This window comes from Cebus imitator, unplaced genomic scaffold (assembly GCF_001604975.1).
Source record: "Cebus imitator isolate Cc_AM_T3 unplaced genomic scaffold, Cebus_imitator-1.0 Scaffold60, whole genome shotgun sequence".
Classification (NCBI taxonomy): domain Eukaryota; kingdom Metazoa; phylum Chordata; class Mammalia; order Primates; family Cebidae; genus Cebus; species Cebus imitator.
This window is the reverse complement of record NW_016107375.1, coordinates 5,827,632-5,840,987: the sequence shown is the minus strand read 5'-3', so window position 1 is coordinate 5,840,987 and position 13,356 is coordinate 5,827,632. Positions and strand designations below refer to the sequence as shown.

Sequence of the window (13,356 nt, the reverse complement as noted above, 5' to 3'; positions counted from 1 at the left end):
CTGAAGATCAAGATCTTTGGTTTACCTTTTAAAAAAAAAAAAAAAAAAAGACAAAGTGCAAATTTGAACTAAAGGTCTAAAATCTAAGGTTCTCATTACTGACCCAATTTCAAAGATTTTTGTGTGGGGAGAGTGGTTAAGGGGACTACTGGTGGATTCGTAATAATGAGTGGTATGGCATATGTGGAATCTAATAGAGTTGAACTCATCGAAGTAGGAAGTAGAATGATGGTTACCAGAGGCTGTGGGGTGTCAGGGCAAGAGGGTGGAAATGAGGAGTTGTTGATCAAAAGGGTACAAAGTTTCACAGAGCAGCAGGAGTAGGTTTCAGGATCTATTGTACAGCAGGGTGACTACCGTCCATAACAATGCATCACATATTTCAAAATAAGAAGAGGACAAACTTCAAATGTCTCACCATAAACAATGATAGGTAAGGAAGGTGATGGATATCTTAATTAACTTGATTTAATCACATCAGTTCCAGCCAAGACACTCACTTTTCTCATCAATAGTAGGAGCTAGTGGATCAAATAATCTCACTAAAAAGGTACAATACTTCTTCATCCCACCTTGCAAAGCTCTCCTGTTTCCTTTCTTTGAACCCAGCTACTAAGTCTTGATGTTGTCTGTGTACCCTCCTGTCCCTCTTGCCATTTTCTTATTTTATTTATAGACACAGGCAAAGGAGCCTTGGGATGCTTTACTAAGAAATGAAATATATAGCCTTTACGACTATAATTCAGTGCTCAAATCTTTTTCTCAGTAATCAATATATTCTGGGTGGTAAAAAGCAGCTAGAAGTCTGCCTTTCAAAAAAAAAAGTGAGTACTACTAGGATTTAATGTGTTATTGAACCACTGTTTATCAAACACGCACTGAGAATATGGCATTACCTCAGTTTTGTAGGGGACACAAAGCAGCAAAGAGTAACATTTCTGTTATTCTATTAAGAGTTTACACCTCTTCAGGAAACATCAGATATGCAAAAAAAAAAAAAAAAAAAAAATCAGAAATACAAATAAGATGCAGCCAAACAAAATGAAATGAGCTATCCAGCCATGAAAACGCATAAAGAGACCTCAATGCATATTACTAAGTGAAAGAAGTTAATCTGAAAATGTGATGTTCCAACCATAGGACATTCTAGAAAGGTAACACTATGGAGATAATAAAAGGATTAGGATGAGGGGAGGGAGAGACAAACAGATAGAGCCCAGAGAATTTTAGGGCAGTAAAACCGCTCTGTATGATACTAGAAAGATGGGCACATGTTATCTGTCATTTGTCAAAATCCACTGAATGTATCACCAAGAGTGAACTCTAATGTAAACCATGGGTTTTAGGTGATAACAATGCCTTAATGTAGGTTCATCAATTACAGCAAATCTATTACCCTGGTGTGGAATGTCCCGAGTGGGGAAGGCTTGATCATATGTGGAGGCAGAGGTTATATAGGAATTCTTGTATTTTCTACTTAATTTTGTTGTAAATCCAAAACTGCTCTAAAAAATAAAATCTGTTAAACAAAAAATAAAATCTATTATGGAAAAAAAAACAAAACTGGATGACATACGGTTAACTCTATGTATTAGTCCGTTTTCATACTGCTGATAAAGACATACCTGAGACTGGGTAATTTACAAAGAAAGGAGTTTTAATGGACTCACAGTTCTACATGGCTGGGGAGGCCTCACAATCATGGTAGAAGGCAAAAGGCACATCTTACATGGCAGCAAGCAAGAGAGAAAATGAGAGCCAAGCCTGGACGGGGGAACCCCTTATCAAACCACCAGATTTGATAAGAAACCACTCATTCACCACCATGATAACAGTATGAGGGAAACCACTCCCATGATTCAATCATCTCCCACCAGCTCCCTCCCACAACACATGGGAATCATAGGAGCTATAATTCAAGATGATGTTTAGGTGGGGACACAGCCAAACCACGTCACTCTATAACTAAATACCACACAAACACATGGCAGCCACAGAGGCACGAGATGCATTCAGTGGAAGAAAACACCACAGGCCAGAAGCAAAGAGGAAGCCAGAATGTTAAACAGCTGCTGAAACCAGCCAACCTGGGACTATTTGCCTGCTGAGTTTTAACAGCGCAAGAGGGCAGAACACAAGGTTTTCTGAGGAATGTATTCTTATTGAAAGGGCAGACTGGGGGAAAAGAGGAAACTTCTCTGCTTTATTCTAGACTGTGAGTCAGGGGAGATCAAAAAGTTTACTGTGAGAATTGAGGCCAGCCTGCAAGTGAGTCTGGGGTTTAACTTCATGTAACTTGTAGCGTGAAAAACCCCAAGCCAAGAAGTTAAATAGTTCCAATTGACAACAAATGTGGATCCTCTCTGGAGGCCTTACATGCCCTCAGCCTAGGTCTTACAGGATTTCCAACAGTCTCTCCAAATATGGGCTCACAATACAAGATTACAAAACACACAAGAAGACAAGCCTCCAAGAACAAGAGTCCAAAGGAAAATTAAATAGCAGCATAAGGCAATCCCCAACAGGAATTTCCAATAATGAAATTATTATATATACATCATAAAGTAAGCATGTTTATACATTTTGAGAAAATAAAAAATAGAATTTTAAATAAAAGAAAGAAAAGATATTACCAAAAAGGATCAGAGTAGATTTGAAAAACAAACGAATAGATCTAGAAATGGAAAAAATAATCGCTGAAATGAAAAATTCACTTGATAATATTTTAAGCAGATAAGACACAGTTGGAGACAGAGACTGAAGAACTGGAAGAAAGATCTCTAGAAATTACCCAGAACACAGCAAAAAAGACAGAAAATACAAAAAAGAGGTTAAGAGTCAGGGAGGACAGGAAGAAACTCAATATGCAGGATAGGCGATATTGGAAGAGAGAAAGGCAGCGAATTTTCAATAACTGAGAGATTGCGAGCAACCTCACAAACACACCTAACACTAAATAATTGTATCAGCGACCTTTCTTCAGTCACAGATAACCGCATATTAACTAAAAATTAAATAGCGAAAAGTAGAAGGAAAAGACTGATTGAATGACTGAGAGAAAAATGAAACTAAGTAGAGACAGCCTGACATCTTCTTACCTTTAAAGCTTTCATGCAGTGAGTCAATACTGTCAGTGAACAGTTGCACAGTGCTTGAGGCCACCACAGTATCACTCTCTAGCCAGGGGTAATGGCGCTGTTGGCTGCTTTAAAAAAAAGAAACACACACTTAGGAATGCAACTGTGATTAAATTACTGTTAAGTCCCAGGGTCTAGGGCTGGCCTAAGTCCTGGAAACCTGTCCATTATGTAGGCCTAACACACATTTAGAACACTTCAAAGGCTGTAAATACCTGCAGGCAAATTGTAGCTTGTAACACCAACCATATAATTTTATTTCCTCTCCTCCCTATCCTTTATTCCAATGCAATTAGATTTCAAAAATGTGCAATCTAGATTATCCTTAAATTAGTATCTTTTTACATCGAATTTAGACCCTTGGACATCTTGGTTACATTTCAAATGCCTTAGAAAAGCACTTTAAGGCAGCTTTAACAGTTTTCCCTACTCAAAGCATTCCAAAAAAAATCAAATTCATGTAACAAGGAGATGGCCAAAAATTAACAGATAAAAAATGACCAATGAAATTCTTTTTTTGAGAGAGAGAGAGAGAGAGAGAGAGACTTTCTCTGTCACCCAGGCTGGAGTGCAGTGATGTGATCTCAGCTCACTGCAACCTTCACGTCGGGGTTCAAGCAACTCTTCTGCATCAACCTCCTGAGTAGCTGGAATTACAGGCGTCAACCACTATAACCAGCTAATTTTTGTATTTTTAGTAGAAACAGGGTTTCACCATGTAGGCCAGGCTTGTCTTGAACTCCTGACCTCAAGTGATCATCCTGCCTTGGCCTCCCAAAGTATTGGGATTACAGGCATGAGCCACCGTGCCTGGCCCAAAGAAATTCCTTATATGAAAATTTTAATTGGCCAGGCACGGTGGCTCATGCCTGTAATCCCAGCACTTTGGGAGGCAGAACTGAGCAAACTGCTTGAAGTCAGGAGCTTGAGATCACCCTGGCCAACATAGCAGAACACTGTCCCTACTAAAAATACAAAAATTAGCTGGGCATGGTGGTCAGCACCTGTAATCCCAGCTACTCAGGAGGCTGATGGAGAAGAGTTGCTCGAACCCCAGAGGTGAAGGTAGGCGTGCTGGCGCACACCTGTAATCTCAGCTACTCAGGAGACTAGGAGAATCGCTTGAACCTGGGAGGCAGAGGTTGTAGTGAGCCAAGATCACATCATCGCACTTAAGCGTGGGCAACAGAGTAAGACTCTGTCCGAAAAAGAAAATTTTTTTTTAATTTTCTGACTCTGCTCTAGAAAACTCTATATACAAATAAGTTCCATTAATTCTTACTGGAAATAAACAAGCTAGCACTATGGTAAGCAGTCTATATATACAGTCACTATGAAATCCTGAAGCTTCCAGTTATTCAGATAGCCCTCTAGCAAACGCAAAGATCCAGAACCTTTTACACTTTCCCTAAGTGGCTCCTAAAGCAGAATGGGTTAATGCGAAGAGTCTAGAGACCTCAGCTCTAGTCCCAGCTTCGGCACTAAGCAACCAGCTACAAAGATTTGAGTATGACATTCATGTCCTCTGAGTCTCAGAATCAAATTCATGTTTTTGAAAACACCTCCTATAATGTGATGTTTACCACTGTCATAATTTTTACAAAACCCTGACAAGTTCAACTAGCTTCTGCTTGTATACTTTTAGGGAATAAAAGACTCAGAAGGCAACTCACTGAATTTGGACAGCTCTGTACCTCTAAGTATTTCAAATGCTTGTGAAATAATGCTTTAATTGCAGAATTCCATATTTAAAGGTAATTCCCACACAATAATTTTATAGCCAGCTTAGTTCCAAAACTGATGTAGCAGAGAAAAATCAGTCTCATAAAATTCTAAGAGAACCCTCAGGAGAATAGCATCTGTTTTTCTGAAATTAAACATTAAAATTTATTCAGCTTCTTTATTGTGGAAAATGCCCAGTTTTGTTCCAAAATTAATATCAAGATAATATCTCTGATCACCCACACTAGTAGTTTCATAAATAGAATATGTCTTATGTTTTGAAAAGAAGCCTTTTCTAAATTTAAATATGGCCTTACACTAAAAATTCAATCTGTGAACTCAACACTTCTACCAAATTCCATTAGGATTGTAAGTCTACAAATGCCAAAGGAATTTCAATATCAGAAAAACTATTTACCTTTCATTGTCCTCTAAAACCAGGATCCATGGCTTAAAGAGCTGAACGATTACTGAATGTAGGGATTTCAGCACTAAAAATTTTCAGAGACAAAAAACCAAGCTCATCATTTGTCAATATCACTGATCACATTATATATAAAAATCTACCTCTTATTATCTCTAGACTCATAAACCTATGTTAATATGCCAACAACACGCTTAATGTAACTAAGTATGTTTACGTTTTCATTTGCTACATTGGAATTTCTCTGAATTGAAGAATTTGTATTACAACACAATATCATGGATAATTTTAAAACATACTTTAAAAAAAGATAAATGTATAAATATTCAGAACCTTTCCTTAGTAAGACAAATGACAGAAAGGGATGGAAATTGAAACTATCTCTTTATACCCCACCCTGCAAAGGAGGGGCAGAGACAAGCTGTAGAAAGCACCCTACATTCACCATGCAATGAACATATCCATTCATATATCATGACACATATATGACTCATGCCTGTTGTATATATTTTCTCTCTTTGACACTCATCATAAATCTATTGGTGTGTCTATTTATCTTCTTTAATGAAAAGTCCAAACACCTAACTTCACATTGCACTAAAAGTATTACCTGTTTTCCTGCTCACAGTTGGGTCTTGGGCCAAACAGGCCATTTCCGAGTCAATCAGCCTTTTCACAAGATAGCCCAAGAATGTCTTCACATCAGCCATATAAGGACTCCATTTTGAGAATAAACCAAAGCTTTTAAAGTCCAACTTGGATAACCGAAGCTTATAAAAAAAGTCTGAAAGCCACTGTATCGTCTCCATTACCTAGAACAGATAACTAGTCAAACAATGTTTACTAAAGGTCTACTTTTAGCAAAGTATTATGACACACTGTGATGGGGGTTGTATATAGTAGGTCTTTGACTTTATAAAAGAGTTGCAAAGATGTAAAGCATATGAGAAATAAATCAATGGGTTTTTTCTGTTTTTTTTTTTTTTTTTAAGGTGGAGTCTGTCACGCAGGCTGGAGTGCAGTGGCATGATCTTGGCTTATTGCAACCTCAACCTCCTAGGTTCAAGGGATTCTCCTGCCTCAGTCTCCCGAGTGTGCACCACCATGCCCAGCTCACTTTTATATTCTTTAGTAGAGACAGGGTTTCACCATGTTGCCCAGGCTGGTGGTCTCAAACCCCTGGCCTCAAGTGATCTGCCCACCTCGGCCTCTCAAAGTTCTGGAATTATAGGTGTGAGCCACCACATCCAGTCATCAATGGGTTTCAAACCTTTTCTAAAGCAGTGGAACCATTATTTCAAATAAATTCTCAAGCAATCCCCTATCAGATGGAACGGATAAAACAGAGAGCTCCATGGGACACTACATCATAGAAACCTGACCAGTGGTCTCAGGGTGGAGTCCAATGGACTAGGGTGGGTTGGACAAAGGGGACATGAGGGAAGCAAAGGACTTCACAAAGAAAAACACATCGCTCCTAAAGATAATGCACAAACGTTTTCCAACTGTTTAAAAAATAAATAGCAAGAGAAATTAAAAAGAAACGTACAAACACGTCAGAGACCAAAAGCTACACACCTGCTTGTCTGACAGCAGAGCATCGGAAGAGCTGGGAAGCACGGTACCCTCGGCAGACGCTGCCCCCTGCTGGCAACTGGGGGCGCAGCAGCCCAGGGCTCGCAGAGTGGCTTTCCAACACTCGGGGCTCAGCAGCTGCTCCGCAGAGCCTGCCAGCAGGGACAGCAAGAGCAAGTCAGCGGCTTTCCCAAATGAAGCGTTTTAACTTGTATCAAAGAACACAAGTACCTTACAAAGGAATAAAAATTAAGCAAAAATCCAAAACAAACTCACGGGGATACCTGGGGTGAGGAGGCCCAAGTCAAGAGAACCTATGAGAAGAACTGATCGCTTGCACATTTGGTTTTCGTCGTTCCTGGTGACCCTGCTGGGAGTAAGCGCTGCTGAAGCTGGTGGAGCTACACTCACAGGGGTGGGGGGACCCGGCCCTCCAACCCTGACTGGGGAATGGCGGCAGTGCCTCTCTCCTGGCTGGGGGACCACAGCTATCTATGAGTGTGACAGAAACAACAGTAAGAGGACAACAGACACTACCTGCGGAAGGCGACTCAGGGCCTGGGCTCTCTGGGAGGAATCTCCTACCGGCCCCCAAACTACCTGAAACCAAGACCCAGAGGCAGCATGGAAAAGCTGGGCAAGTCCAGCAGCCTGTCATCTGGCCTAGTCCCAACTCCACTACTTAATAACCTCCCATCCCACAGGACAGGAATAATGTCTCCTAAAGTATTTTCCACCCAGTGCAAACATGAGAATCAAATAAAATCACAGAGGTTCACAGGAGCAGGTCTGAAAGGAACGATGGTGAGGCCAGTACAGTATGTCCAGTGTGAGGTACTTGGGGACAGTGACCAGTCTGTGTCCAACGGCCACCGGGGTCTGGATCTTAGAACAGCACCCTGAAATTAAGCTATCACTGTGGAAATCACACATGCCTAGAAGACGGCAGTGACATCAGGGAAAGTGATGGGCTCGCCCAGAAGGAATGAATGCAGTGGAAGTGCAAAGGGTGTTCCCAGAGGGACATCAACATAGTAGCCAAGGAGGAGAAAGAAACAGGAGACAGCCGGTCATGACATCTGAGAGATGTCACGTTTTTGTTCTTAGGTCTGAATTTCTTTTCTTGGTAAGAATAAATTTCCTGCTAAATTCAAGTCAATGCTGGTCTAATATAAACGGTGTACAACCTCTTTAAAAGATTTCAGGGAAAAATCCACAACACACACTGTATGAAACTTTAAAAGTTTAGGGTAAAAACTAGCTAGGCACATATTCACTGAAATTTGTGCAAATGTATTTCCCTACTACCATTCTCCACCCACCCTGCAAGTTGCCTCTGGAGAAAACAATTAAAGCTTGAAGTGCTTTGAAAATGAGAGACTGCACATTTCAGGGTCCTTTGGGTAACCCAATACACTGGATCATTAACTTATCCCTTAAACAATTCCCATTATGGAACAAAAATTTGCTATAAAGCAAAATTTCATTTTCTATTACATCTATAAACCATATAAAGTTTGCATGAAAAAAGTAAATACTATCTCAGTTATCAAACTTTAATAAAATTACTGCCCAGTGAAACTCCAAAAATAAAAAAGCCTACCCTATTTATTTCTCCTCTAAACTCTAAAACTCCTATAGAAAATTGTAAGAAGGAGGGAAGAGAAATAGTAGGAATGTGGACATTTTAATGCTGCTCTTTTCCTCAGTAAATACAAAGTCTATAATTGTCTATGGATAAAATTAACTTGCAAAAAAACAAGAGTAAAAAAATTAGAAAAGAAACAATCTCAAAATATTTGGAACTATGGAGAAACAAATCATCACATTAAACATATCATAAGGCACAACCTCCCTCCCTTGCAAGATCTGTCATCTGCAGAGTAAGCCGGTCCTTTCCCACTCCACTTCAAGGTAGCTGAAAAGTCAAGGCAAAGAAGTAGGTGCATGACTGTGGACTCCACCAAATTCTAGGAGCTGCCTTGCCCAATTAGAGCCCACTCTCCTATTTAGGACAACAACTGACCATATTTACAGTAATAACTCTTTGGGCATTGTTCATCAAGCCCTTTAGGTGACAGCTAGTGATTCTAAACTCCTATACTGGTATTACTTCCATTTTTCTTTTTTTTTTGGAGACAGAGTTTTGCTCTCGTTACCCAGGCTGGAGTGCAATGGCGTGATCTCAGCTCACCCCAACTTCTGCCTCCTGGGTTCAAGCTATTCTCCTGCCACAGCCTCCTGGGTAGCTGGGATACAGGTGCACACCACCACAGCCAGCTAATTTTGCATTGTTAGTAGAGACAGGGTTTCTCCATGTTGGTCAGGCTGGTCTTGAACTCCCGACCTTAGGTGGCCCACCTTGGCCTCCCAAAGTACTGGGATTATAGGCGCGAGCCACCATGCCCATCCCAGGATTACTTTCATATCTTTGAATGACATCCGTAAAATGAAAAATGTGATATTAAATATTCACTAAGATCTAGTTAGTTACAATTATATGAAGACACTTACTTTGCATCAGCAGCCTGAGAATGTCACTGTACTGGTCAGGAAACTGGTAGAGGAGAAGGTAAGTCCAGTGCTTACAGAAAAGATTAAATGGCATCAAAATATCCTCATCTGGTTCGAGGCCCCAGGCAGTAAGTGCCAGGTGAACAGACTCCAGAAGCCTGGTACGATCAGACAGAGGAGGTTTAGTGGCGCTTAACCATTGCTTAAGATCGAACTAAAAAGAAAAAGAAACAAGAAGCAGTTTTATTTACACTAGAAAAATAGTTTAGGAGAAGAGAGGTCTGTGTAAATTCAGTTTAAAGGCCAAAAAATTACCTAGCATTTTATAAAAATTAAAACTAAAATGTATAAACAAGTACATACATAAAAGAGTCAACTGGAGGAAGCTAATTACAAAACAAATAAATAAATAGAGAAGTACATAAAAGAATATAGGAAGTTCGCTAATTGGTGCCATTATGCATCTATTTTTATGTTACTATCTAGAATCCCAGAGGCAGAGTTTTGTTAGCTCTGTGTGCTTTTCTTACAATTTAAAAATCTTATTGGCCATTCATTATTGGCTTGTCATTTTATACTGTTCCTCAAAGACTGATATTATTTCTGTCTTATAATAAGTTTCCTCTCCAAGACCTGGATCAGAACTTTGTAGCTCTCCTTCACTGGTCACAGTGCCACAAACAAGCAGCCACTTCGTGGAACTGTCTCAATTTAACAGCCACGTTTCTGGGACTGCATCAGTTACCTGTTTCAGTTAATAAAATTCAGACTGTTGATATTCTCTTCCAAAATCCCAAACTATAAAACATGTTCTCCTCCATTACAGACTGAGATCAATCTCCAGGTCCTAAAATTGCCAAGGGTTTTTGTGTTTTGTTGCTGTTTGGCAGCAGGTCTCACTCCATCATCCAGGCTGGAGTACAGTGGTGCAATCATATAGCTCACTGGGCTTAAGCAATTCTCCCACATCAGCCTCCCAAGTAGCTGGGAGTATCACTAGCCCGGCTATTTTTTTTTTTTTTTTTTTAATTTTTTTGGAGAAACAGGGTCTCTAGTTGGCCAGGCTGTTCTCAAACACCTACGCGCAAGCAATCTTCATGCCTTGTCCTCCCAAAGTGCTGGGATTACACACATGAGCCACCACGCCTGGCCAAAACTGCCAAGGTTTTGTTGATTCATAGATTTAAGAGAAATACAAGTGAAGGTAAAGTAGCTAAGACTCTGAAATTCTCAACTGATTAAGTAAACTCACTACCAGAGTTAATATTCTATTCAGAATGAGATAAATGAGGCAATTTGCTTAGATCCAGCTTATTCTAAATATGAGAAAGACTAACAAATTAAAACTTTTATCAAACACTGTTTAGGCATAAATTCAGGATAAATTTAAAAGAAGGATGTACTAAACTACTATTATGAATATTTTCAAAGCTGTATTAAGTTTTTAAAGAGGGGCAGGAATTAGGTCCTTTCTATACTAAGTGGAATAAGACTACCTAGATCAGCCGTGGCATTAGATTCTGATAGGGGCATGAACCCTACTGCGACCTTTGCATGTGAAGGATCTAGGGTGCACGCTCCATCTAATATCTGATGATCTGAGGTGGAACCATCCCAAAACAATCCCGCCTACTCCAGTCCATGGAAAAACTGTATTCCATAAAACTGGTCTCTGGTGCCAAAAAGGTTGAAGACCATTGCTATGCAACACAACCAATGCCCCACCCCGCCTAAGAAGCGGCTGTGGGGTCAGACTGCTTGAAGCTCATGCAAAATGTGAAAAAGGCCTCTCAGCCTCTGCTGTACCTGGAAACCAAACTTCAGAGGTCCTTTCATTTCTGTGGAGTAGGAAGAACAATCGTTGCTACATTTCAACCATACGATGAGGATGGAATCACATCTTACCTTGGTTAGCAGCATGAAAATCATATCACTATTGTCCTCACTTAGGAACTTCACCACTTTCTCATACAGCTGTATGAACTCCGCGGGTGCAGCATTGGGAGTGAAGAAAGGAGACAGCAGAGAGCACAGCCTGCTGTTCTTCAGAATGGTCGCAAGTACTTTTTTGCACTCTGATTTAGTGCCACTGATAAACACCTTGGAAAAATCAAAAGGAAAAATGTCACCAGATTCTTCCCTCTCAAACTTTATTTAAGCAAGCACATTTTTAAGGGGCACCAAATACAGTGAATAGAATTTTTTTTCTAAATGAAAGTCTGAAACAATCAAAAGAGCTAAAATCAACATAGAAAGCCTATTGCTTCCAATGTAGGTAATATTAGAAATTCTGAATAATCCATTAATCTGATTTGGACAAACCATATATAGAAAATCCTGAGTTGGACCAGGTATGGTGGCTCATGCCTGTCTGTAATCCCAGCACTTTGCAATGCCAAGGCAGGTGGATCACCTGAGGTCAGGAGGTGGAGACCAGCCTGACCAACATGGTGAAACCCCGTCTCTACTAAAAATATAAGAATTAGCCTGGCGCGGTGGCAGCCACCTGTAATCCCAGCTACTCGTGAAGCTGAGGGAGGAGAATCACTTGAACCCGGGAGGCGGAGGTTTCAGTGAGCTGACATCATGCCATTGCACTCTAGCCTGGGCGACAGAGTGAGATGTTGTCTCGATTTAAAAAAAAAAAAAAAAGAAAAGAAAAGAAAAGAAAATGCTGAGTTAACTGTACTACAAGATTTTTAAGAGATTAAAATATTGAGGTAATTGGAATCCACAAACGTGCAATGTGCTCACCACAATTACTAAAGTACCCAACGTGGTGCTGCATTACGTCAGGAAAATAAAACTTCTAGGTTACAGATTTTATTGAGAGGCATATTTAACACCTTTCGAAAACTACTTTCATAGTAATATAATCAAAATAACGTCATCTTGTTTTAACTTGGTTCTAATATTAAAAAGTACCAGAATATAAGCAAAAATTGAAACAATTTCACTGGCAAAAAGGTTTTCATATGGCTGACCAAAAACAGAAATAATAAAAGAACAAGACTGGTTAAGTTTGAATATATTAAAATTTTAACTTCTATAAGGCAAAAAGTGTCATAAAGTTAAAGAAAAAAATTGGCAAACTAGAAAAATGTATTTATAACACATTCCAGATGCCAAGTTAATAGTGTGAGGAGCTCTTTCAAAGCAATCAGAAAACAAGAAACTTTCACAGAAAGTGTACCAAGGATGACAATCAGCAATTCACAAACATATATAAATGGCCAATAAACACATGAAAAGGCATATAACAAGTACTTAAAGAAGTACAAATTAAAACAATAATGAAATACCAATCCCTTATCAGGTTAGCAAAACTTAAAAATAATGAGAATTCCTAATGTTGGTTATGCTCTGAAGAATGACAAACCCAAACACTGCTATGATAGCATAAATAAGTGCAAACTTCCCAGGGAAGGCAGTGTGACAATATACATCAAGTATGACGTAAAACGTCAAATATACAATGTATATCAAATTCCTCTGACATAGCAATCATACCTCTAAGAAATTATCTTAAATAGCCCGAGAAGTTCACAAAGACATACAAGAATATTTACCTCAGCCTTACTGTGACAAAACAATCTATCTAAATATCCATCCATCAAGCACTAGCTCAACACACTGTACTAAATCTGTCTCACGGAACACTACACAGACATGCAATGTCATGACATAGGTCTGTATTTACTAACATGAACTCATATCTAAGACATGTGTTTAAATGAAAAAGGAGGTTACAAAATAGCATGTGCCCATTTTTAAGTGCCTCTCTCTATATCTCTATATACGTAGAAATGAAATCTCATGTTTCCATATAAATACACACAAACAGACACACATACACAAGACAAACTATAATGAAATGTTAGCTATGTAAGCAGTATCTCCAGGTAGTTAGGGTTATAAGAAATTTTTCTTCTTCATACTTTCTACACTGTCTGCATTGCTTATAATAAGCACACATTAATTTTT

The 13,356-nt window shown here is 39.4% G+C and overlaps 1 protein-coding gene across 2 annotated transcripts in view; it reads right to left on the bottom strand.

Moving 5' to 3' along the window:
- EPG5 (ectopic P-granules autophagy protein 5 homolog) overlaps positions 1-13,356 on the bottom strand; it is a 112,885-nt gene that overhangs the window by 21,520 nt on the left and 78,009 nt on the right. The window contains exons 30-35 of one of the 2 annotated variants that reach the window (XM_017529711.2): positions 11,278-11,472; positions 9,373-9,586; positions 6,862-7,010; positions 5,894-6,095; positions 5,278-5,350; positions 3,099-3,205 (exon numbers count right to left, since the gene is read on the bottom strand). In XM_017529711.2, the coding sequence (XP_017385200.1) occupies positions 3,099-3,205; positions 5,278-5,350; positions 5,894-6,095; positions 6,862-7,010; positions 9,373-9,586; positions 11,278-11,472 (940 nt within the window). The remainder of the gene's footprint in view (positions 1-3,098; positions 3,206-5,277; positions 5,351-5,893; positions 6,096-6,861; positions 7,011-9,372; positions 9,587-11,277; positions 11,473-13,356) is intronic. The other variant, XM_037738988.1, reaches the window with a different exon arrangement.